Raw genomic sequence first — 27,376 nt, forward strand, 5'->3', positions numbered from 1 at the left:
ATGTACACTGCACTCGACTCTACGTCACTGCACGCTACCCTACACCACTTCACTTTACACCATACTACGTCACTGCACTCTACTCAATGTCATTACACTCTATTCTAATGCACTGCACTCTACACCAATGCGCTCTACGCCACTGAACTCTACTCTGCACCACTGCACTGCACACCACTTTAAACCATTACACTCTACGCCACTGCATTCTACCGAGAACCACTCCACGCCACTTCACTCTACACCACTCTATGGCACTTTACTCAAAGTCACTGTGCTCTACTACGCTGCTTTGCGCCACTCCAAACTATGCCATTGCACTCCACGCCACTTCACTCTACACCACTCTATGGCACTTTACTCAAAGTCACTGTGCTCTACTACGCTGCTTTGCGCCACTCCAAACTATGCCATTGCACTCTAGGCCACTGCACTTTATGCCACTCTACTCTGTATCACTGCACTCAACACCACTGCACTTTGCATCGCTGCACTTTAATTCATGCCAGTACATTCTACAATATTGCATTGTATGCCGCTGAATTGCACTCTACGTCAGTTTACTCTACACCACTCCATGCCACTGCACTCTAATCTGCTCCACTCTATGCCACTGCACTCTACTCTGCACCACTATAATCAATGCCACTCTTTTCAATGCACTCTACACCACTGCACTCTATGCCACTCCACTCTGCACTACTGCATTCTATTCAAGGGCACTCTGCAGGACTCAATTATGTGTGACTGCACTATGTGGCACTATACTCTAGTCTGCACCATTGCACTGTACGCTACTCTGCACTACTCCACTCTGCACCAATGCACTCTATTATTCAACACACTAATCCAAGTCACTGCATTTTACAAAGGTATATTGTATGCCACTTCACTGTACGATACCCACATGACTTCACTCTATGCACTATAATATATGACACTCTACGACACTCTTCGCCATTCCACACCACTAACTTTTAGCCTTGCTGAACAACAGCTACGCTATTGTAGAGCATTGCTAAAAAACACTGGCAAAACCAACAGTTCTTGCATTGGCGAGACCTATTGGCTTTGCCTATGCTCGTTTTTATGAGTATCACATGCCATTGTAGACTGCTTCATTGAACTGGGTTGTTGAATACAAAAGTACCACTGGTACAAACAAAAGAAATAGTAGTGTTAGAATGCATTTGACATTTCTTGACAACTTTTGTTTTATCAGACCTGATGCCAAGGTGTGGTCAAATATAACCACTGTGTTTATTTCAGTGTGACCTTGGACATGGTCAGCATTTGCTCCTTTTCGCAAATTTTCAACCACACATGTGCCTGCTCCTTCAATTTCATATAATATTTTCCAGTTAGAAGATGTTTGCAGTATTATCTGCTTGCAACAATAAGGGCAGACAGATCCTTGAGCACCAAGGCTTTTTTTTTACAGAATAAGGAACTAGGCCTGGTCTTAAGAAATACTTCAGTAAGGGAGTTATGTGATTTCCTTCAGAAATCTGTTATTCCTGGATTTCAACCATAATAATTTGTATTTGTTAACTGGACCTATTCATTTGTGAATGGAAGAATGAACCCTTATCCTATGTGGTACCCTTTTACAGCACATATATCTAAATGTGGATCTGTGTCTTCTAAAGAGCGTCTTAACTCTGGCATTGATGAGTGCTTTTGACAAAAATCTTCAGGAGCCGACAGTGAATTAGGGGAAAATTAAAAATGTCCATGTGCATTACCTCTGCCGAACACTTTTCTTGGATGCTATGCAACGGTATTACCCAGGATTAATGACATTCCACTTACTGAGTGAAAAGAACTTTGGATGATATATAGTGTCAGAACATGCTTGATGTTTTGAGTCTGTTTCGTCTGTGTTAGGCTTGACACTTTGTGGAAATCAGGTGTTGATATGCAAGCAGCTTTCCTGGGTGACTACTGTTCTAAAAAGTGTATCTCTGTCTTGAATCTGTGTCTTTGTCATGATTCCGAGTGCTTGTTCCATAGCTGACACCCTTAGGTTCTCAAGGTTCTTTAACCATGGGTTGTAGGACAACTCCTCTGCTGGTGGATTGGCCCAATTTGCTAGCTAATGGTGTTCGGGCCATGGCAACATGGGGAACCAACTTCTGTAACTGGTTGGGCTTATTTCCCACAAGGCCTTGGGCATACACATACATATTTTACAAGGGCACACTTGAAAAAATAAATCCACAGCTAGAATCATTTATAACATTATGAAGTGGAGTCACACTAGCTTACTGTTGTACTTTCCTATATGTCACTAAAGTCTGTAAGCAGTGGAAGCAATGTATAGCTGACAATCTGAGCAAAGAGTCAAAAAGAAAGAAGGCTTAAATGACTGTCCAGGCAGGGCTCAATAAATCCAATGGTAAGCTTGTCTTTGTCAAAATCAGTACCAGATTGGATCTGACATTTTCTTCCATAAAACAACTGTTGTTCATTATCAGATCATTGTTATCCGATCACATGCATGCATTCTTCTGTAGGAACCCATTAATCCACCCACAGCCATTTGTTCATGCACCCAACAGCTCACACTAATTTACCCATGCACCCATCTATTTATCACCAGACAATGATCCAATGCATCTCACACAAACATACACACTATGCATTCATTCAACTATCATATAAGACCATCACCCAAGCATTCAACAATTAGCCCACAACCAAGTATGTATCCATCCAGTCACAGTTACAACCATTCAGCTATACAACCACACCCATCCATCCATCTATTATATGCATCCTCAGCTACTCAGCCATCTATTTGTCTGTGTATACAACGATGCAGCCATCAACCCATTCATGCAAGTATCCAACTTCTACCGAGTCTGGATGTGGCAGTATGTGAGTTGTGCGACTGCAACAATGTCTATATGTGTGTTGTCTGCGTACATGTATATGGGTAATTTATATGAAAACATATCACTTATGTGCGCTTTCTGCTTGTGGAAACATATTACAAAAATAACATCTGTTAAAAAGAGGCTGAGCCATTAACTTTGCCAATGTTGGTTTAAAAAGCATCTGAAAATCTCTCACTGCCTGTGGGAGAAAATAGTTAGATCATCAGGGAATTAAGCAATCTTCTTCAGATAATAATCATTAAGAGATATTAGTAAAAACATTATTTAAAAATTTATTTGAACCTTTAGAGGACTTTTAATAGCAACAAGTGAGATTTTGAAACAATGGGATTTTAGACATTAAGAAAGGATTTGAGGTGAGTTATTTAGCTACTGCTTTCTTGAGTGGCTACAAATTGGGGACTGAAGGAGAGGGTGTCTATAAACTCTGACAGCAACTGCATATCCAGGGTGTATTTCACTTTCGGTAACGTTTGCAGGAAAAATCGTTTTGAATTAGTAACCCTTCTTAGAACTCTGTTCACCAGATCTGTAAGCTGACCTGGAGTATGGTTCCACTGATGTGCTAAACACTCCTGTATGGGACCCATTTGGAGTCTTGCATAAGGGACGATGAGAATGCAAGAGGCCAACATCCCGATTAGCTGCATGAACACTCGAGCTGGTAATGAGTGTTGAGGCTTAAATTTTGATATTGGAGCTTGCATAGTGCTTAACCTGAGAGGGTTGGGGTAAGCTAAAGCTTCCCAAGCGTTTATTGTAGCTCCTAGATATTGTTGTGTGCTGGACGGTTGGATGTGGGATTTGGTGAGGTTCACTGTGAATCCCAAGTCGGGAAGCTGCTGGATTGTTTTGTGTGTGTGTTGCACACAGCTGCTGTGGGACTTGGCTTTTATGAGCCACTTGTACAGATAAGGGAACAAGTGAATGTGTTGTCTTCGTAAGTGAGCTGCCACTAGTGTGAGACTCTGGGTGCTGTAGTCACCCCGAATGGGGGGGCTTTGAATTGGTAGAGTTAACCATCCACCACGAACCTGAGATATTCCCTGTGAGCGAGGTGAATGGAAATATGAAAGTAGGCATCCGTTAGATCTAGAGTGGAGAGAAAGTCGCCTTGTTGAAGCAGTGGGAGCACCTGTTGGAGAGTGACCATGTGGAAGAGGTCTGACTGAATGTAGAGGTTTAACGGTCTGAGGTCCAGTCTTGGCCTGAGAGAGGCGTCCTTTTTGGGATTAGAAAGTAGAGGGAGTAACCTCTGTGCCTTGATGAGGTAAAGGGACTGGTTCTATTGTCTGTTTTTGAAATAGAGACAGAACCTCTTGTTTGAGAAGAGTCAGATGTTCCGAGGAAATTGGACGTTGTCTGGGAGGGATATTTGGGGGGGTGGAGGGGAGTCCCAGGCAATAACCATACTGGATTTTTTGTCTTACCCACTTGTCATGTGGAGATAAAATTCCAGACAGGTAGGAACTGTGAGAGGCATCCCCCGACAGGAGTGGGAAGATCGGGGGGAAGTGAACGGAAGTCACTTCTTGGTGGTAGGGGAGATGCGGGTAATGTTACCACGACCTCTTCCCTTACCGTTGTTGCCTCTGTACCCTCCATGAAAGTATCCACTGGAGGAATTAGTTTGATTGGGACTTTTATAGAAAGAAGAGGGATGCTCTGAGCCAATAGTTTTGAAGCCAGCCCCGTTAAAGGAGCGACGAAATGTACCTCTGGTGGAAGGTAATTGCAAGGCCCCCATGGACTTGGCAGTGTCCGTATCTTTTTTCATCTTCTCTAAAGATGTATCGACTGTGGGCCCAAAAAGATGCTCTTGGTCAAAAGGCTGATTAAGAATAGCGGACTGCACCTCCTGCTAAACGCTGGTATTATTAGCAAGAGATGCCGTTATCAGCCGCATCAAGCACTAATTTGATATATGTATTTGGTATTCATTTTCCCTCCTGTATAACCTCATTAGCTTTGTCTTTATGTTGGTCAGGAAGATGTTGCATAAGCTTTTCAAGCTCATCATAGTGAGCTCTGTCATATTTGGCCAATAAAGCTTGGGCATTGGCAATTCGGCAATGATTTGCAGCCTGTGACGCGATACCTTTTCCAGATGCGTCTACGAGTTTGGATTCCTTATCAAGAGGAGGGGTGTTGCCTGTGCTTTGTGAATTTGCTCTTTTCCGTGCATTAGACACCACAAGAGAATCTAAAGGGACCCACCCGGGTGTTAAGAATCCTGGCTCTGACAGGGTCCTTAAAATCTTCTGGTGCATGTTTTAGCCTGCCTTTTAACATTGGCAGGGTGTGAATGGACTTTTGTGTGGGTGCAAATGTTTCCAATAAAAAGTCTTCCTCTAAGGGAGTGTAATTGTACCAAGGGGTATTGAGCAGCTCTATTAAATAGTTGTGCAAACCCAATACTTCCATCTGGGGGTGATAGCCTAGAGGGATAGAGGTCCGGGTCATTGTGTGAGTCGGGATCTGTGTTGTAATAATCCCAAGGATCTGTATTGTGTGGGATGGTATGTGAGTCGTCAACCCTATCTGGATCTCCATCCCCACCCTCACCAGTATAATCATCTTCATCCTTCTGTGGTTGAGGTGAAAATGTAAAAATGTATATTGTGGGGAGTGTGCTGGAGAAATTTGCTGATTTGGATCAGCTGGGGAAGGAGAGAGAGGTGGGGAAGTATTAATGCCTATCTTCTTCCGCTTCATGGGTATTTCAGAGTCTTCTGAAGTGTCAAATTTTCTCTTTTTTGGAGACTTGGCGACAACTTTGCCAGTTTCTGGGTCAATGTAGGGAGTTTTTTGCTTCAGATCCGAAAGATGTGGTACAGGCGGTTGTGTGGGTACAATGTCCTTTTTCAGTGCCAAAGACTTAGGGTCAGAATGTTCTTTGGACCGTGTCTCTGAAGCTTTCTGTGGGGTGTTGGACTCCTTTGCTTTCAGTATAGGAGTGTGTGGCTCCGAGATTTTTTTCAGCTCCGAAGGTCTGTTTGGCTCCAAAGATTATTTCGGCTTCGAAGATTTTTTCGGCTCTGAAAGCATGTCTTTTGTTTGTTTCAACACTGAGGGCTTCGGCGTCGAGGCTGTTTTCGGTGCCGACGAAGTAGGGCATGGCACCTCTTCGGTTTTGGGCTTCGAAGGTGATTTTTCGGCACCGGAATGGGGTTGGCTTGATCCCGAGCTGGAAGACTTTTCTTTTGATTTTGTAGCCGGGCCCGAGGGCGGGACGACTGAAATGTGTTGCCGGTGTCGACTTGAACCCGAGGGCGGAGGTGGTACTGGAGCCTTAAGTTTGGTTTGGAGAGGGGTCTCGGTACTCACGGACCGCTGAGCCGGGGTGACTGTCTGGTCTTCCGAATCGTCGGCTTCGGAGATGGAGATGTCTCCTTCATCAGCTTGTTGCTCCGGCTGGAGATTGGGACCTGCTCCAAAGATGTCCGTAATCAAGCTGCTTCCGTGAGACATTTTATGACATCGAACCCGACGTCAAGGATCGTTTTCTTCAACCTGAAAGGTGCACGGGCCTCACAGTTCTTGTCTTCGTGCTCCGGGGAGAGGCAGAGGTTACAAACCTTGAGTAAGTTCGTGTGTGGGAACTTATCACCACACCCGGGGCATTTTTTTAAAGGACTCTTTTCCATTGACTGCTGGTGTGTTCAGCGCGGATAGGCCCAACAGCCCGCTTCGACGCTTTTTATATTTTGCGAAGATATGCGTCGAAAAGGAAATGCTATCGAGACAATACCGTTAAGTGGTGAGGGATTGCGCGTCGAAGGGGGTTCGAAAATGACAACGACCCGGAGTGCAGCAAATCACATCCGAACTCGATGGCATAAAAAAATAATCTGGAGATGGAGTTGATGCCCATGAGGACTATCACCCTAAGGAGGAGTCACCTATCTAGTGACTACAAAGACTTCTTCCAAGAAAAAAACAAAGAGCAAACATCTGAGCCCAACACCAGATGGCAACTATGCAAAAGTATATGATCTACAGCTCATATGCCTCGAACACGTAATTATGCGTTGTTTGTAGAGTTTCCAAGTTCAGACGATAATTGCGACTTAAAGAGTCTGGCTTGGACTTCTTGCATTTCTGTCAAAAGCTTAATACCTGTGCTTCCTCCTGAATTGTGTGCTTAACCAGATTAAATTTGAGATGCATTTGGATCTGCGACATTAGATTGTTTGCCTTTGCTTTTTGTTCTGCTTGATGTCTGGTGAAACATCCATGGCTGTTAAACCATGCACCCAGATATTTATAAATATTCACAAGTTTGATTTGTTTGTTGTTTAAAGTCCATCTAGATTTCACTGCTTTCCTTTTGCTGAAATAAAACACGTTAGCGTTCTCATGATTCACATTAGGCAGTTGCTGTTACAATAGAATTCAGGTCATTACGCTGTATGTTGTTTTTTTACTTAAACAAATTTTATTGCATATAATAGTCTCGCATTGTATACATAAATCAGTGGTCCCCTTAAAGGGATTTGATCTCCAATAGCAATATAGAACACAGATAGCAACATGCATCAACAGCGTCTGTTCAGAAATCCCCTTTAATTGGCTCCCCCCTTCCAACCCAGTCTGCAGATCGCTGCCATGGCTTAGGGATGTAAATTGGAATACTCCCACATTGGTTTTGGGCATCTTCCAGATAATAGTCACCTCTATCGTCCTCAATCAATCTAGTGGCTACCCAAAATCTCATCTGGCGGACCTCCCAATACTCTATCCTCAGGGTCGGGAGGTAATGGACTCTAGGGAAGGGATCTCTGCAGTGGTGTAGGCGTCTTTTATAGCATCAACCAGAGAATCCCAGGCTCGGGCGCTCTCGATCGAACCAATCCCCCTTCGGACATTTCGAAGCTGAACTCTTCCTTCACATCCTGCCGTCTCTCCAATTCTTTCTTCCACCTTACTATTTGAGGCCACTAGGGTGACTTTCAATTGCCAGTTATTTCCCTTTTAGCTAGGATAAAGGCCAGGTCCTGAAATCTGCTTGTAATCCTTGTTCTGGAAAATGGGGAAACAGGCCTAGGAGACAATGGACTGCCGAGCAAGGCACAGGCCTTTCAATGATTGCAGACACCCATTTTGTGACTTGGTCCCAGTAACCCTGTAGTATCGGACATGTCCAGATCATGTGAACATTTCTGCTCCGAGTTTGCCACATCGTGGTCAACTTGCATCCTCCTTGGAAATATTTGTTAATGTGCCCCGAGGTGAGGTACGCCTTGTGTGGCGAATAAAAAAATTAATTACCCGAAATCGAGCATTTCTCGATATCTTAGTGTTCTCGGCCACAATGATCTCCCATGATGATGATGCCTTGATATCTATTGCCTGTCCGGGCAAGACTGGCCAGAGGCTCCAAAGTTCGGGCAAACAGTAGTGGGGAAAGGAGGCCTCCCTGTCTCGTCCCTCTGAATTGCTTGGATATTGTGCAGCCTGCTTGGACTCTAGCCCTGGCTTCTGCATATAACAGTTTGACCCATCTTAGGAAGCCCTGCCCCAGCTATATGCGTTCTATGACCACATACAAGAACCCCAATTCAGGCCATCAAAGGCCTTTTCAATGTCAATCGCAAAGACAGTTCCAGCTCCCCCTGTCCACTCCTGTGCTTCCATTATGGACAAGAGGCGACTTATATAAAACGACGTATTGCAGCCTGGGATGAATCCCATCTGATCTGAGTGAATGAGGCTGGTCATAAACGTCAAGAGTCTACCGGACAATATTCTACTGCGTTTCCTAAAATCTAAATTAAGCATGGACAGAGGTTTATAGGCCTTACTATTCTAAAGCGGATTTCCCAGGTTTGAGGAGGGGAACAATCAATGCCTCCTGTGTGGTGCGGGGACGGAGCCCTCCTCTACGACCGACTCAAACTTTTCCACCAGCTTCGGGGCGAGTTCCTCCTCATACGTGGTGTGAAACTCGACAGGTATCCCGCCGACCCCCGGTGTTTTGCCCCTAGCTAGCTCTACAATAGATGCTCTGACCTCCTTATGTCAATGGGAGCCCCAGTGTTTACGCATCCTCCGCTGTCAGGGCAGAAAGAGGAAGTGGGGCAGGGAAGTCCCCGATTGTCTCCTACCCCCATCCCGCCACGCTCCTACTCAGGGTGGAATAAAACCCCAAGCACCTTTGATTAATCTCATCCTGCCTATATAGCTGGTGTCTATCCTAGTCCCCAATCTTCACAATGGGCGATCCCCTCTGAGTGGGGTCAGCTAGCCAGGCCTTTGGGACCCTGCTCGATCCCTTTCCGCATGAGTCTGATCCATATATTTTTTATAATCAAAGCACCTCAATGGCTCGACTTGGATGGCCACCCCTTCCTTAGCATCCAGCAGAGCCGGACTCATCTCAGAATACCACGGTCTATGCCTCTTTACGGTCCGAAGCCCCTGGTCAGCTTCCTCCAGTTCCATCACCAGTGTGTGTCTGACTCCTATGGAAGTTGCCATGCATCTGCCTCTAATTACTGGCTTAAAGGCCTCCCATTCTAGCAATGTAGACAAGGCAGTGTCAGCATTCTCCATAAAGTAATGCGTAATGTGTCCCCTTTTGTATGTATGAGCTCATCGCCCCCATACCCTACGCAGTACTTGCGGTTTCAGATTACATCTGCCATTCTGTGAGCCACCGTCGGAAGCTCCTGGCTGGGACCCCCCCACAACGTGCTGGAGCTGTGGTCAGAGTCTGAGTCTTTAGCATCGTCTCCAGTTAGGGAAGACATCTCTACAGTTCCAGAGGCACGCAATGAAGCGATCACCACCACTACCCTGCTGTGCTCCTACTGAGTTTGAGCACATGAAGGGCTGCCAAGGTCCCACCCCCTCCCCAATGCCATAGGCTTCTCCTGCCAGCAAGCTGCTCTAGTGGGTTCTGATCATGGTGAAGGTGAGCTTGTTGATCAATCTAGTCCCACCCCTCCTGTGGTGTGCTAAAGAATTTTGCGCCAGTCGGAGTCACCACCCTGAGGTGCACCGGGAACAGCAGGCATACTGGATTTTCATGAGCGCTGACGCTAAACCTCCCTTGAAAAGACCGGGACTATCCTGACCATGCTGTTGTCAACCACATACTAGCCTTTCTATCTAGCTCAATAATGCACCTGATCTCGGTCGTTGTAAAACAGGAGCCGTGCAACCACCGGTCGTGGCGTTCCTCCTGGGGGTGGGGGCCTCACAGGCACTCTGTGAGCCCACTCCAGTGTGTAGTACAGGGATAGGCCTTCCTCCGCCACCTCCTCCCAGAACCATTTCTCTAGTTAATCCACCATATTCAGGGAGTCCAATTGTCCTCAGGTTGCTGCTGCGCGATCTATTTTTAGCGTCTTCTGACCTCAGTTCGAGTACCCGGACTTGCGCCTGTCAGATGCAGTGGACAATGTCAGTTTCAAATCTGCTATTTCAGTCTCGGTTGTAGTAACCCATTCCGCCAGTCGGCGGTGGTCCAGTCTCAGGAGCCCCATGTCCTCTTGGAAGGCGTCTAACTTAAGTCTCTATGGCTGTCCTGGGGGCTGCTATAGCTTGGAGGATATCTTGCAGCGTTAGTCCGGCTTTAGGGTCCTGTTGTGATGAGCTGACGAGCTTCATTGATGTAGACTCATCGATAGCCTCCAGAGTCAGGCCTGTAGGTTCAGGATCCCGTTTTCTAGCAGTCTTCCCCATTACGCCACCAACTGTGGCACCCACTCGGGACCGTCCACAAGGGCCAGGGCGCTCCACAGCGGGTAGTGAGAGCGGGGGCAGCAAGTGCTCCAGCACAGATTAGGGCTCCGTGAAGGAGATTTGGGTACCAGTATCTCCCTGGGTGTCAAGGTAGGCACAATTCTGTCTTAGAGGGGGGATGGTAGCTGTTCCTGCAATCCAAGGAGCCACACCCATCACCCGGCGTGTACCTCTCAGTTTCTTGTAGGTCCCGTTCTTTCCCAGTGGGGTACTCGTCTGCAGCAGCCACGCTCTCACTCCAAACGGAAGGCTGTAGGTGCAGAGAGGCAAAGGTCGTGCGAACTTCACTTGCTTCACAGAGCAATGTGGAACCACAATCAAAGTTACCGGTTGTACCGGCTGGGAGTGGGGTATGCAGCCAGATAGCTTATGTCCCTCAGTAGGGCTTTGTTTGTTGGAGGGGGCAGCCAGGAAATAGCAATCTACCCCAGCGGTGTTAGGCCTCCGCACTGATTGGTAGTTCGCACTGGTCAGTCTGACCAATATTATAGCTACAAAAAACATAACTTTGCATGTGAGAAACTGTAGATCATATGAACGTAATGGCTCGAAAGGAAGACCCATAAGTCTGGTTAGGACTATCTTGAGATTCCAGTGCTGGTGGAATGGAGGGCGGAATCACTCTTATGTCGTTACCTAAAAGCTGTGATGGTTGGAATTTTAAACCAAGACATATGTTGTCTGTTTTGCATATATGCAGCAAGTGCTGCTAAGTGTAACCAAATGGAAGTGTAGGCTAGGCCTGCCTGCCTGTTGTAAATGAAGTAGTTAACAAATAAGATCTTGTACCGAAGGTGGGAGCAGTTGCATGTGTTTTGATAAGCAATAAAGGACAAATCTTTTCCAGTTTGCTGCATAGCATGCTTGTGTAGTAGGCCTAAGGGCTTGTTTGAGAATGGCTATACATTCTTTTGGACGACTTAGGTATCTAAACTCTAGGAGCCAAATCACTAGATTGAGCTGGTTGAGGTGTCTGACCCTGCCCTGTTCTTGAGTTAGAAGGTTTGGCCAGATCGGAAACTTCTAGTGTGGCACAACTGATATGTGTAGAAGAGTTGCGAACCATGCTTTTCAAGCCCATGTTGGGGCTATTAGGATTAGTGTGAGGGAAACTTGCCTGAGTTTCCAAACCACATATGGAATGAGTGGGAGAGGAGGCAAAGCAGAGGCAAATAACCACAGGGTGTTGCCCTTGGACCGAGGGTGAGGAAACCTGGAGGCAAAGCTTTGGCATTTCTGCTGTGTGGCAAAGAGATCTACCTCCGGCATTGTGTGAGTAGAGTAATGTTGTGTCAATTTCCCACTTGTTTACCTGTTGTTGAATTCTGCTAAGCATACCCGCTCCTTGTAGGTAGTCTGCTAGGAGGTGGATGTCATGATGTATGGCTCAATGCCATATGTGCTGAGCTAGATGAAACAGATGTATGGAGTGTGTTCCTCCCTGTTTTTGTATGTAATACATGGCAGTCATGTCGTCTGCGTGGATTAGAACCACCTTTTGTTGATGAAAAGTTTTGAAAGCTAACTCAATCACAAGAAGCTTTAGATGATTGATGTGTAGAGAAGTTTGCATTGGAGACCACTGATCACACACACTGTGAGATCTTTTATGTGCACTCCCTAACTGTGTAAGGATGAGTCTGTTGCAATGGTTAATTGTGGAACGTGGGCCTTGAAGGGCCGACCCTGCAACAAGTTGTTGTTCCACCACTGCAGAGAATAATGAGTCACAGTCCTATCAACACTAGATCTTGTAGGTGCCACTCTGCTTGTGACCATTGTGACTGTATACACTGTTGTAGGAAGCAGCAGTGCAGTCGTGCCTGTGGTACTATGGAAATGCCTGATCCCATCATACCTCAAAGGCTTAACACATCATCAACAGCTGCAAGTTTGGCATTTCGACATGATCTGTGACGGGGCAAAAGCAAGGCTTGCGTTTTGCTGCATGGACTCATGAGGAAGAGGTATCAAGCATATTGTGTGAACCACCAACATTGTGTTAATGTCAAGTCTTTTTGGTGAAAATGGCCAACGACCATTGCAGTCCAAATAAATAAAATACTAAAAGCCTGTGATGATGCATCAGTCTTAGTGTGAATCTTTTAACATTGTCCTAATTATATTACTACTGTACCAATCATCAAATCCTGTCATTTTGTAAAATGATCTCAACAAGTCCCACAGAAATGTACATGCAACAATCTGCCACTTATACCACCTCGTAAGAGATGCTCCTCTTTATTGGTTCTCTGAAAAGTGATGAGCACATCCTTACTGCTAGGTCTGCACTACACAACAAGCATTGAAAATGCAATAGGTCTCACCTTTGATTAAGTTAAAGCCATTTGCCTGTCTAATGGTATTGTATTCTAGCTTTTAGTGTTTTTGTGATTAGTTGTATGTAGTTAGAATTGTTTTGTTAGCTGTGTAGTAGTTTAAAGCATAGCGTTAGTTGGAAAAGAGCAGTGTTTCAGATTTGGGAGGTGAATGAATAGAATAGTATGTGTTAATTTCATATAGTGAGGATTATAATAGCATGAGGCAGATGAAAGGGGCCAGGGGAGAGCAAATATTTGCACGTATCACAAATATAAAGTAAATAATGCTAATCTAGAATACAATACCATTAGCAAAGCAAATGGCTTTAACTTAAACAAAGGAGCGATCTATTACATTTTCAATGCTGGTTTATAATGAAATCAACAAAATTGCATGTCTAGGAATGCACAGAAAAAAATCTATGGACTGGAGCAGTTATTCATGTTTTGACCTAAGAATGTTGCATGTAATGTAAGGAGTGTGGTATCTTGTCTTGGTATTAATTTAATGCAATGTGTGTGGTCTTGGTGTCCATACCGCCGGGGTATAGTCCTGATGAATGCCTTGGTAAATTTAAACCACTAGTATGGCAGAAACATGTTGACTGACTGATTAATTTTGTGGTTTTTAGCTGAATTTAACCAATCCTAAAACCTTGGCATGTAAATTCAGACACATAAATACCACTTACCTGTGTCTTAGGGATCACTCATTAAAAAAAAAAATTCGATACCCTCTTAGGCACTTTTAATTATATTTTTTCACTCACATCACGCCCTCCTCACACAACCAGCTCCGCAGTCTTTCTGGCGTCGCAGCACACCAAAGAGGCACTCGGCCTCTTTGGTGGGGCCCGATGATGAAGCATGACACTGACTAGGTCGGTGTGTGAGGGCCTTCCTACTCAAACTGAGTGAGTGTGTTACTCTTTCAAATTTTGCTCCAACTTTGTGGCAGTCCTAAGACTGACCAGACCTCTCTTTTTTTGTTTAAGTACATTTAACCGGGGACTGAGAGAGTGTCCTTGATTCTCCCTACCTCTCCCTTTGTTGGAATATGTTATGTTGCTAACTTCAGAACAGGGCAGTCTATTATCCAATTCTAGCTTAATCGTTTTACCACAATTGTACAGGTCTGAGCAGGCCAGCTTGGCTAGGCAAAATTTCGTAAAGGAAATGGTTCCATTGTGTAATGCATGAAAGCACCAAGAAGCCTTTCAAGTTGCTGTGCTATATAAGTTAAATTACAGACTGGGTGATTCAGAATATTCCCGTAAATTTGCCTTACTCCCGAAAATTCAGGAGCAGGTCACACTGCTGTCCAGCTTTACAAAAATGTGTGAAGCACAGGGCTACATAAAAATAAGCAGTGCTGCGTTTACCCAAGGGAAGGCCACTGAAATCATGCAGCAGAGGAGTAGCAAATTATGTGACAGGGTTGACTAAGTTATGTGGCAAGAAAAGGCAAATTATGCAGCTTAATGGGGCACTTTTTTATTGCATTATTTTGCAATTATTTACTCAAGATGATACTGACTGGGTAAAGATTTCACCACATTAGTATGAGCTGAAGAACCAGATGCAGGAATAAGCAACTGAAAGATAATCAGTTAACCTTTGTGAAAAACCTTGCACTGTGTGACAACACGTCATGATTTTTTTTTTGTAACTTTTGATACGTTTGTGTTAGGAACTATTTTTTGGGGACTAAAATCTGCAGTTTATGCAGCAGATGATGGATTATGTGGCAAGTGCGGAGAATCCATAATTAGACAAAAAAAGCCATGGCAGCAGTATTGCATAATGCCAGTGGCCCTGTCTTGGGGTAAAATTGCAAAAAAAAATTACAAAAAACAATTTGATGGACAGAATGTAGATCAATGCCTTACATTCAACCCAGTACAAGGATCTGGGCCTAAATCCATCGTTTTTTGCACTCCACACCACCCTGGGTCAGATAATGGCTTTATGCAAATCAGCTCTGACCCTGTGCCCCATGGGAACAGTCCAGTCCGAACTACAACAGCCATATCTTTCCCAGACCGGAATCAAGCATCCGAGGACCGGACCGGTTTCGAGGTAACACCTCTCATCAGCCCGGCTAGCTTGACTCCAGTGGTGTGGAGGCTCTGGGACCCACGTCTGAGCTACCCCAGTACACTCAGGGAGAAAATTACAAAAAACAATTTGATGGACAGAATGTAGATCAATGTCTTACATTCACCCCAGTACAAGGATCTGGGCCTAAATCCATCGTTTTTTGCACTCCACACCACCCTGGGTCAGATAATGGCTTTATGCAAATCAGCTCTGACCCTGTGCCCCATGGGAACAGTCTAGTCCGAAATACAACAGCCATATCTTTCCCAGACCGGAATCAAGCATCCGAGGACCGGACCGGTTTCGAGGTAACACCTCTCATCAGCCCGGCTAGCTTGACTCCAGTGGTGTGGAGGCTCTGGGACCCACGTCTGAGCTACCCCAGTACACTCAGGGAGAAAATTACAAAAAACAATTTGATGGACAGAATGTAGATCAATGTCTTACATTCACCCCAGTACAAGGATCTGGGCCTAAATCCATCGTTTTTTGCACTCCACACCACCCTGGGTCAGATAATGGCTTTATGCAAATCAGCTCTGACCCTGTGCCCCATGGGAACAGTCCAGTCCGAACTACAACAGCCATATCTTTCCCAGACCGGAATCAAGCATCCGAGGACCGGACCGGTTTCGAGGTAACACCTCTCATCAGCCCGGCTAGCTTGACTCCAGTGGTGTGGAGGCTCTGGGACCCACGTCTGAGCTACCCCAGTACACTCAGGGAGAAAATTACAAAAAACAATTTGATGGACAGAATGTAGATCAATGTCTTACATTCACCCCAGTACAAGGATCTGGGCCTAAATCCATCGTTTTTTGCACTCCACACCACCCTGGGTCAGATAATGGCTTTATGCAAATCAGCTCTGACCCTGTGCCCCATGGGAACAGTCCAGTCCGAAATACAACAGCCATATCTTTCCCAGACCGGAATCAAGCATCCGAGGACCGGACCGGTTTCGAGGTAACACCTCTCATCAGCCCGGCTAGCTTGACTCCAGTGGTGTGGAGGCTCTGGGACCCACGTCTGAGCTACCCCAGTACACTCAGGGAGAAAATTACAAAAAACAATTTGATGGACAGAATGTAGATCAATGTCTTACATTCACCCCAGTACAAGGATCTGGGCCTAAATCCATCGTTTTTTGCACTCCACACCACCCTGGGTCAGATAATGGCTTTATGCAAATCAGCTCTGACCCTGTGCCCCATGGGAACAATCCAGTCCGAACTACAACAGCCATATCTTTCCCAGACCGGAATCAAGCATCCGAGGACCGGACCGGTTTCGAGGTAACACCTCTCATCAGCCCGGCTAGCTTGACTCCAGTGGTGTGGAGGCTCTGGGACCCACGTCTGAGCTACCCCAGTACACTCAGGGAGAAAATTACAAAAAACAATTTGATGGACAGAATGTAGATCAATGTCTTACATTCACCCCAGTACAAGGACCTGTGCTTAAATCCATCGTTTTTTGCACTCCACACCACCCTGGGTCAGATAATGGCTTGATGCAAATCAGCTCTGACCCTGTGCCCCATGGGAACAGTCCAGTCCAAACTACAACAGCCATATCTTTCCCAGACCGGAATCAAGCATCCGAGGACCGGACCGGTTTCGAGGTAACACCTCTCATCAGCCCGGCTAGCTTGACTCCAGTGGTGTGGAGGCTCTGTGACCCACGTCTGAGCTACCCCAGTACACTCAGGGAGAAAATTACAAAAAACAATTTGATGGACAGAATGTAGATCAATGTCTTACATTCACCCCAGTACAAGGATCTGGGCCTAAATCCATCGTTTTTTGCACTCCACACCACCCTGGGTCAGATAATGGCTTTATGCAAATCAGCTCTGACCCTGTGCCCCATGGGAACAGTCCAGTCCGAACTACAACAGCCATATCTTTCCCAGACCGGAATCAAGCATCCGAGGACCGGACCGGTTTCGAGGTAACACCTCTCATCAGCCCGGCTAGCTTGACTCCAGTGGTGTGGAGGCTCTGGGACCCACGTCTGAGCTACCCCAGTACACTCAGGGAGAAAATTACAAAAAACAATTTGATGGACAGAATGTAGATCAATGTCTTACATTCACCCCAGTACAAGGATCTGGGCCTAAATCCATCGTTTTTTGCACTCCACACCACCCTGGGTCAGATAATGGCTTTATGCAAATCAGCTCTGACCCTGTGCCCCATGGGAACAGTCCAGTCCGATGAGGTGTTACCTCGAAACCGGTCCGGTCCTCGGATGCTTGATTCCGTTCTGGGAAGGACATGGCTTTTGTAGTTCGGACTGGACTGTTCCCATGGGGCACAGGGTCAGAGCTGATTTGCATATCGCCATTGTCTAACCCAGGGTGGTGTGGAGTGCAAAGAAACGATGGATTTGGGCCCAGATCTTTGGACTGGGTTGAGTGTGTGACATTGATCCACATTCGGTCCATCACCTGTTGTGTTTGCATATTCCGCCCTAAGTGCGCTGGGGATGCCCAGACGTAGGTCCCAGGCACTCCACACCACTGGAGTCAAGCTAGCCGGGCTGATGAGAGGTGTTACCTCGAAACCGGTCCGGTCCTCGGATGCTTGATTCCGTTCTGGGAAGGACATGGCTTTTGTAGTTCGGACTGGACTGTTCCCATGGGGCACAGGGTCAGAGCTGATTTGCATATCGCCATTGTCTAACCCAGGGTGGTGTGGAGTGCAAAGAAACGATGGATTTGGGCCCAGATCTTTGGACTGGGTTGAGTGTGTGACATTGATCCACATTCGGTCCATCACCTGTTGTGTTTGCATATTCCGCCCTTGAAGTAAAATTGCAGCACCATAATTACCAAGAGATGCTCGCCAATGATGAGATCATTCATGTTCACCCAGACAAAACGCTGTTCCTGCAGATTTGTGCCAAGGCAAGCCAGTGGTAAGCCGCGCTACAATCTGAACATAAGGGACAACCTCTCGTACATATTTCTATGTGCAGACAAGTGCCTATGATTACAGTGCATGGTGTGTTATTTTTTAACAGGGGTTAGGTGTAATAAATCATGCAGATTTCTTTTTGCCTATTGTTTGACTCTGCTTTCAACTAGTGCAGGCATTCCATGCAAAGCTAGGTCATTCCACTTAAGCCGATGGTGTTTGCAGAGTTTACGCAACTTTACATCCACTTTGCATATATTAACAGGTGCTTGGTTCCAGGCGAGCCAAAGCAGTTTTGTGGAGTGCTTGTGGCGACTTTTCAGCACCACACAAAACTTTTATCTGCAAAAGTTGATTGACACTGCCATTTGCACCACTTTGCACCACGTATTGCCTCGCCCGTGCAAAGGTACCGACCCTGAAGTAACGCAGACCTACTCACAGAATAGGCTGTGGGACACAAACTCAGAAAGGCCGAACAGTAGAAGGTAACCTATTTTACTGAAATGCAGTGTGATTTCAGAGCCCCTCCCCCCTCCGAACATGTTTCCCCAATGGCTGGCCACCTTTTAGCATAAAAGGTGATGCCGGCCAATGGGAAAGAGGGGCGGAGCTTAAAGCCCCTTAGTGAAAGCTCCTCAAGATCATAAGATCTCGCCAGCGAGACTGCACATGCGAAACATAAAACCAAAAACAGACCGTGTAATGTAAAAGAAAAAATGAATAATGTAAATTGCAAAAGAAAATACTGACTTTTATAGCCGTGATGTGATCAGAACAGCCTGATGTAGGCTTTACAATGACACAATGATGGTTACACCAACAAGGTAGGACAGAGCACAGAAGGACGCACCACTGGAAATTAACTAATACTAAAGACTTACAATATAAAGTGGAGGAAATCTACAGATGTGAGCAGTTCTTGCAAATTGTAAAGTAGGGACTCATTAAGGTTGTGGCCTACAACCATCCATGGTTTCTATTACTATCAAATGTTTACACATATTCCAAGTTCCTTATTCAAAGATAACGAAAACAAATACCTGAGCAAGTTCTTTTTGTTCATTCACCAGCCTGCTGCAGCTGGCTATCATCTGATCCAGAGCATAGAGCCTATCTTCAAGTCCTTTGATGGCTTTCATGTTCTGATTATCTAATTTGGCAATAGTTTGTCGACCTTCTGCCAAAAAGGGATGTATTATTCGTGGGTCCAACTGAAAGACAATCAAAGAACATATAATTTGGAAAACACATTATTCGTAATAAAACAATGCCCATGCTTATTTTATTTGTCAAGCTCAAATTGCATTACCTTAGTTGTTTTCAGGGGCTCACTCAAGATTGAATGAAGTGGAGAAGGTATAGTACTCTGTGGTGGATAGGGTCACTGGCTCTCAGTTACATGGTTTTCATAAGAACAATGGGTTGGAAAGCTACCCCAAGCGACTGTTAGTGGTCAGACTTATTGCAGGCATATCTCTCATCACCTTTTGTGTGTTTGATGTGATGTCGTAAGTTGCACAAGTTTACCCAGTTGTGGGTTGCATACTCACTGTGCAACAGAAATCGAGCTACACCATGCTGGTGAGCCCCTAATAACAGCGAAGCCGGTCTGGGGTTGTTTCAGTTCCGGGTCAGGTACAGACTCGACTGTTCCTATTAGAGAAGGGTGAAGACTGATAGGCACTCGAATGGAACCAAACTCAGGTGGATTAGTGGGAAAAAAAAAAAAGATGAATTGGGATTCAGCCCTGAGCGATTTACAGTGATTCAATATTATTTCAAGCATTCCACCGACCACCTGTGCTCTCAGTTAAATGGCCTCGGATATAGTCATCTGTATATAAAAGTGTATCATAATGTATACCTTAAAATCACTGCTCCGGAGGTAGCTGTTTACACAGCGGTCCCTAGTAGTTTTGTGACTACTAGGACGTGGTGATCTGGAATTTGAAAATCACAAACACCAGGACCACAAGTCTGTGTAAATATTTATGAGGCCCTGGGGTGTATACTCAAAAGGCAAGATTCAGGCGTAAGAAACGCGTTACTTACCTGTAATAGCAGTTATCCAGTATTAGTGTCTTTCATAGATTCACATGCCTGAATCATTCCCCGTCGTCGAGACGGGAGCCTCCGGTACATAGAAAAGTAATGTCCTATAGACATACATAGAAAAAAATAGGCCTAAGGGCCTCACCTTAGTAGCCTATCCTTGTCCTTATATAAAAAGGACCAAACTCTTAGAGCCAGCCAATCAGCTATGACCTCCCTCTAGAACCTTCCTGGCAGGAGCCTCAGTTCCTCAGATTTTCGTACGTACCAAGCTAGGTAGGCGTAATACAGTTAGAGAGAAACGTGAGTCCTTCCAGGGGAGGCGGGAGGGTTGCATGTGAATCTATGAAAGACACCAATACTGGATAACTGATGTTACAGGTAAGTAACGCGTTTCTTATCCAGTATTAGGGGTGTCTATCGTAGATTCACATGCCTGAATCAGAGTAGTCAGCAATACATTATGCACATTTCTGATGTAATCATGCTATATAGTCATTTTAGATAATACACATATTACCATGCGACTTTGAAACATTAGCATACATCAATATATCATAACAGCAAGAGATGTGCATACCAGGATGGCGGGATGTTGGAAGGCTCACCTCACTGGAATAGATGGCGAAGCACCGCCTGGCCCACTGCTGCATCCTTCATAAGTTCGGCATCCAGGCAGTAGTGTCTGGAGAAGGTGTGCGGTGACTTCCACGTCGCCGCTCTACATATCTCCAAAATCGGCATTCCAGTGAACAGCGCTGCTGATGTGTCCATCGCTCTGGTGGAATGCGCTTGAACATTAGCATTCAAAGGCCGTCCGGCCCTGTCATGGCAGAATGCTATCGCTGAGGAGATCCACCTTGAGATGCTCTGTTTCGTTAGAGGCATACCCATCCTTGGCCTACTGTAGCCCACAAATAGCTGTGATGACTTCCTGAAGCTCTTGGTTTTGTCTATGTAAAACTTTAGACACCTTTTGAGGTCCAAGGAGTGTAGCGTCCTTTCTGCTGCGGTGGTAGGGTTTGCAAAAAAGGAACGTAGAACCATCGGTTCATTAAGGTGAAAGTCTAAGGGCACTTTCGGTATGAACTTGGGATTTGTCCTCAGCACCACCCTGTCCTGTTTGAACTGCATGAAGGGTTCCTGAATGGATAGAGCCTGTAGCTCGCTGACTCTCCTGGCAGATGTTAGAGCGAGCAGCAGAGCCGTCTTCCATGAGATGTACTTGATGGATGCTCGATGAATGGGCTCAAAAGGGTGCTTCATGAGTTGGTTGAGGACTAAATTGAGGTGCCATGTCGGTGGGACCCTTCTAGGTCTTGGGAAGGATCTATATAGTCCTTTTAGGAACTGCTTGATAAGCCTATTGGACCAGAGAGACGGTCCTTTGTAAGTCCTGGTGAATCGTGAAATGGCCGCCAAATGCACCTTTATGGATGCGTGCGCCAATCCTGACTGTGCCAAGTGCAGTAGATATGGCAATATCTGTTCGGGTGTGATATGGAGTGGTCTCAGGCCTTTCTCTAAACACCATATGCAGAATCGTTTCCATTTTAGAGTACGTTTTGTTGGTACTGTCCGCTCTTGCTTTTGCCAGCACGTCCCTGCATTCCTGCAGGATGTTTAGATGACAGAACTCTCTGTGCTCAGGAGTCAGGCCGATAACCTGAGCGACTGCAGGTTCGGGTGTTGCACCTGCCCGTTGGACATTGTCAGCAGGTTCGGGTGCTGCTTCAGACGAATCGGTGTCCTGATGGAGAGGCGATGAAGATCTGAGAACCAGTGCTGCCTCGGCCAGAACGGGGCAATTAGGATCAGGGTACAGGGCTCCGCCTTCATCTTCCTGAGAACCCTGGGAATCAACGGAAATGGTGGAAAAGCGGACGCAAATACGCTGAACCAACCGATGGAAAAAGCATTTCCGAGTGACCTTGGTTGGGGACGCCAGCTTGCGTAGTTTGGGCATTTGGCGTTCTCCTTGGTGGCAAACAGGTCGATTCCTGGGACTCCCCATTCTGGGAATATGTGATCCAGCGTACTTGTGTCGAGCTCCCATTCGTGGGAGAGGGATTTCTGTCTGCTTAGGGCGTCCGCAATGGTGTTGTCCTTGCCCGGGACATAGTCCTTCCTGAGCGTGATCCCATGGAGTACAAGCCAGTTCCAGACCTTTTGCGATTCGCGTGATAGAGTGAGCGAACGCGTTCCTCCCTGTTTGTTGAGATAGTGCATCGTCGTGGTGTTGTCCGTTCTGACGAGCACCTGGGAGTTCTGGATGCGTGGTAAAAAGGCTTGTAGCGCCAGATACACAGCCCTCAGTTCCAGAAGATTGATATGGAGTTGCTTCTCCTGATTTGTCCATTTGCCGCTTATTTGGAGGTCCTGGAGGACAGCTCCCCAGCCTTCCAGGGATGCATCCGTGGTGATCACCAGAGGTGCTGCTGGAAGTAGGAATGGCAGTCCTACAGACAAATTCTTGAGATTTCTCCACCATTCCAGGCTCTTGGATATTTGTGGTGTTATCTTCACAATGTCTTCGAAAGAACCTGTACTCTGTGTCCATTGGTTCGTGAGGGCTTCTTGCAATGGGCGCATCCTGAGTCTGCAGTGAGGGATGAGGAGTATACAAGAAGACATCATTCCTAGGAGTGATTTGTAGGCTCGAACTCTTAGGGACTTCTTTGATGCCACAGCCGTGGCCAGAGAAATTATTTTATTTTTCCTTTCCTTTGAAGGAAATGCCCTTGCGCATTCCGTGTTCAAGGTCGCCCCGAGGAAGGTGATGTTTCTTGTTGGGGTCATGCAGGATTTCCCGTGATTGAGAGTCAATCCTAGTTGCTGAAATAGATTGGTGCAGGCGTTGGAGGATTCGGTCGCGCCTGCAGCTGAAGGTGCCTTTATCAGCCAGTCGTCGAGGTAGGGGAAGACTTGGTGACCCATTTGACGCAGGAAAGCTGCCACAGGTGAAAGGCACTTGGTGAAAATCCGCGGTGCGGATTTGAGGCCAAACGGTAGGACTCTGAATTGGTAGTGCTGTCCTGCCACCTCGAATCTCAGGAATTTTCTGTGGCCCTTGAGTATCGGGATGTGGTAGTAGGCATCCTGGAGATCCAAAGATGTCATAAAATCTCCTTTTTCCAGAATGCCTAGTATTTCTTGGATCGTCACCATCCTGAACGACTGACTCTTCAGGAAAGAGTTGAGTGCCCTGAGGTCTAGTATGGGCCTCCACTTTTTCTCCTTCTTGCGTATAAAAAAAAAAAAGCGGGAATAGAATCCTTTCCCTCTTTGAGACGATGGAACTCGCTTGATCGCTCCTTTCTTCAACATCGCAGATATTTCCTGGAGCAGCAGGCGTAGATGTTTGTGCGGAAGCCGGCGGGGAGGGGTTACAGGTGGGATGGTGGTGAATTCCAGGGAATGGCCGAATCTTATTAATTGGAGTACCCACCGATCTGTGGTGATGAGATGCCAATTGTCTAGGAAATGGGTCAATTTTCCTCCAATCTTTAATGAGGGATATAGTTGCTGGACTGGCTGGAATAATTGGTCACTGGCGTACGGCAGTGCCCCTCTTCTGGCTTTTGCCCCTGAAGTTTGATCTCCCATAAGAAGTCTGACGACCTTGTTGCTGCTTCTGTTGGTACTGGGATTTATTCTGGTAGGAATACGAGGACCTATTTTGATAGGATCCCCTGTAGGAGGACTGGCCCCTGGATCTGTTGCCTCGAAAGGACTAGTTTCTTGCCTGCAAAGTACCAAGTGCTCTAGCAGTATCAGTGTCTTTCTTGATCACTTGGAGCGCCTCGTCAATCTTGTCCCCGAAAAGGTGTTGGCCGTCGAAGGGCATGTCCAGCACCTTCGTCTGCACCTCTTGTCTGAATGATGTTGCCTTAAGCCATCCCTGACGGCGCAGGACTGCTGCCCCAGCTAGTTGTCGAAAGCCCGTCATAGCTACATCTATGGCACAATCAATGATCTCAGCTGCCGAGGTTTGACCCTCCGTAAGCAGTGCCTTGACCTCCTCCTGAACTGTGTCTGGCAGTTCCGCTATAGATGGGACTATATCTTCCCAAAGCTGGCGGTTATAACGCCCTAACAGGGCTATGGAGTTGGCCAGCTTGATGGTCAGGGCCGATATCGTTGTAAACCTTTTACCGATTGTGTCCAACTTCCTGCCTTCCCTGTCCGGTGGGGCAGACAGAGGAGAGGAAGGGTTGCGAGAATTCTTTTGGGCCGCCTGTGTTACGACCGAATCCGGTTTCGGGTGCCCATTAAGGCAAGCTGGCGCTGTGGTTGTAGCCTTGTATTTTTTATCCAGGCGTGGAACAACCGCAGGTACAGAGGCCGGCGTCAGCATCAGTTTCTTTCCCTGCTCCCAGAGAAATTCTATTATTGGGATGGACTTCGTTGTCTTCTTTGTTTGCTCCTTGAAGTCATGTAAGAAGCACTCGGTCTCAGTCGATTCCATCACCATATGAAATCGTTTCGCTGCTCTTTCCACTATTCTTTTGAAACCGCCAATGTCCACTGGCGGTGAATCTGCCTGGCGCGGTTGGGGTGAAGCTGGGGAAGATGCCACATACTTTTCCTTCTCTACGTGATCCGTGTGGTCTTCTTGGACTTCCCCCTCTACCATTTCTTCAGCCTCCTCATCTGATGATTCTATCACCTGAGGTGGCACTTTCTCATGGCGGACCCGAGTAGTTGGCTGTTTTGGGGCTGCCGCTGGTGTATTTGTAGCAGGCGTCGGGCCCCCTGTCTCAGTTGCCGGTGTTTCCGGGAAACGCAGTTTGTAGTCCTGGATAAGGTATTTAAGGTCATTTACAATTGAAACGGGAAGGCACACCATCGGGGTGACCTCTGTGCGAACCTGAGCTTGGAAAGAGTGTTCCTGGTAGCTCATCTCATCCTGTTCTTCGTCCGTTCTCTGACATTTCACATGAAGGTCTGAAATGGAAGTAGCCTGATCCAGGAGTTCTTCTTCAGATTCCTCACTCTGGAGAATGTCCGTAGGCAAATGAATTTGCACCTTACTTGGTGACGTTGTTTCTGGCGTAATCTGCTCTTTGGTCAGTTTGCCAGACACAGAACCTTTTGCAGGAGCCCCTGCCGTCGTCATTGGTGTTGTCGACGGTGGTAGGGTCATAGACGACGTGTCTATCAGCTTGGATTTCCTCCACCGCTCAGTAATGACTAAAGCCGACGACGATTCCCCCGTCGACGGTACCCTCGTCGACGGCATGACCTTCGTCGACGGTGCCTCCGTAAACGATATTTTCTTCGTCGGCGATGCCTTCCTCGTCGATGCGCTCGTCGACGATTCATTCCTCGTCGACGTCTTCGTCGTCGACGTCTTCGTCGTCAACACTCCCGTCGATGGGGGGCTCTTCATCGACGATGTCGTCGTCGACGGGGCAATCTTCGTCGTCGACGAGCTTTTGGACTTCGACGACGGCTTCAGCAGTATTATAGATGGAATAGGTTTACCTGCTGACGACGATGAAGGAGTGGTTGTCGTCGATGAGAAGACCGACGACGCTGTCGTCGTCGACACAGTCGTCGTCGCTGTGGAGACGTAAACTGGCGCCACAACTCTTTTTTGCGCCGAGGAGGATGTCGCAAGTTTGCTGGACGACTGGGTAGGCCTCTTAAAAGTCTGAGAATCCTTTTCAGACACCGAAGATTTTGTCGATCTTGCCTCTGAAGACCTCTTTTGTGCCTTCATAGGAGGGGTGTCTGAGGGGCCAGGGGACTCCACCCTTGGCCTCTTCAGGGAGACTTCAGAGGTCCTTGAAAAGCTTCCCTCTGAGGATTCCACATTTTCCCTCTCTTTAAGCCTGTCCAGCCAGATGAGCAGGCGACCTTCTCTGTCCCTCAAGGTCTTGTTAGGGAAAGACCTACATATCTTACAGTCTTTAGGTATGTGGTCAGGATAAAGGCAATATAAGCATAGGTCATGCTTGTCATCCACATGTAGCCTTTTCTTCCCACATGAAGAGCAGGCCCTGAAAAGGGCTTTCTTCTGGGATTCAGACATGTCAGAATTTCGAAGAAATAAATCACTTACTGCAGTGATAAGTGGCTTGAAGTAATCCTGTTAGAGATTTTGAAGAAAGAACTCACTTTTAAAAGTGAACAAGTTGGTTTTGAAGAGATCCTGAGGAGAACTCAGGCTGGAGACTCCCTAGCACAACGTGCGGTAGAAAATCTGAGGGACTGAGGCTCATGCCAGGAAGGTTCTAGAGGGAGGTCAAAGCTGATTGGCTGGCTCTAAGAGTTTGGTCCTTTTTACATAGGGACAAGGATAGGCTACTAAGGTGAGGCCCTTAGGCCTATTTTTCTCTATGTATGTCTATAGGACATTACTTTTCTATGCACCGGAGGCTCCAGTCTCGACGACGGGGAATGATTCAGGCATATGAATCTATGAAAGACACCCCTAATACTGGATAATCTGGATCACTTGGTCGACTAGCCAAGAGGTTATTCTCACGATCTCTGCCCAGGATCGTTCCAGTAAGAGGCACTCCCATACCATATGAAAGAAGTGCGCTTCCGTCATTCCACATCGAGTGCAGCACGGAACATGTGTGCAACATGTTGCATTACGAGGTACATCTGGTATACATAATGGAAGTGCAAATTGCAGGCAAACCCTCAAACCTGCTGCAGGGCCTGACCCCATTGCTGGTCTGTCAGGGGTGAACGTAAGTCAGGCATCCGGCACTCGCACACAAGAGTGTCTGGCTGACTTTAGTAAGTCAGTAAAGCCATGTAGAGGGCTATTATAAGACTGTGCGCACCCCCTTGAGATCAAGGTGTGTGTAGCAGGGGAGCCGTGGGCGGCTCAGTGCGTCACTCTCCCTCAGTGTGTGGCAACCATCAGGTATATCGCATTGTACGTCAGGAAGTTACCTGCTGGGATGCTGTGCGAGGGCCTGGAGTCCTGAAAGGATAGGAATGTCCATTCGGGTCAAAGTACTCACCTTTGAACCGATAACACTATTTTCCTCCGTAGGATAAAACTGACTGTTTTTCTATGAAAAGTTTCTAAGTTTGGAGTTGGAAAATCTAAGAAATCCTTTTACAACTGTAGTAAATAACAAAAACGCTTTTACTTACCCATTTACAGGACATGTCCCAGAGTAGTATCCAGGTATACTACACTCTGTAAGATAAGTAATCTGAAAGTAATGTACTGGTAATTTTACTAAAAAGTCCATTCAAAGTATATGTACTGTATTTCAAAAGCATTGCATTTCTCAGTGACAGTACTGTAAATAAAAAAAAAGTGCATATTCAAGTACAAATCCAAACTGTGATACAACTG

At 46.4% G+C, this 27,376-nt stretch overlaps 1 protein-coding gene across 7 annotated transcripts in view; it reads right to left on the reverse strand.

Annotated features, from left to right (window-relative positions):
* The window catches only part of RB1CC1 (RB1 inducible coiled-coil 1), a 544,646-nt gene that overhangs the window by 366,319 nt on the left and 150,951 nt on the right, over positions 1 to 27,376 (reverse strand). For all 7 annotated transcript variants that reach the window (XM_086965748.1, XM_086965743.1, XM_086965750.1 and 4 more), the window contains one exon: positions 19,035 to 19,205. In XM_086965748.1, coding sequence (XP_086821874.1) covers positions 19,035 to 19,205 — 171 coding nt within the window. The remainder of the gene's footprint in view (positions 1 to 19,034; positions 19,206 to 27,376) is intronic.

The sequence above is a fragment of the Lissotriton vulgaris genome, chromosome 4_1, assembly GCF_964263255.1.
Source record: "Lissotriton vulgaris chromosome 4_1, aLisVul1.2, whole genome shotgun sequence".
Taxonomy (NCBI): Eukaryota; Metazoa; Chordata; class Amphibia; order Caudata; family Salamandridae; genus Lissotriton; species Lissotriton vulgaris.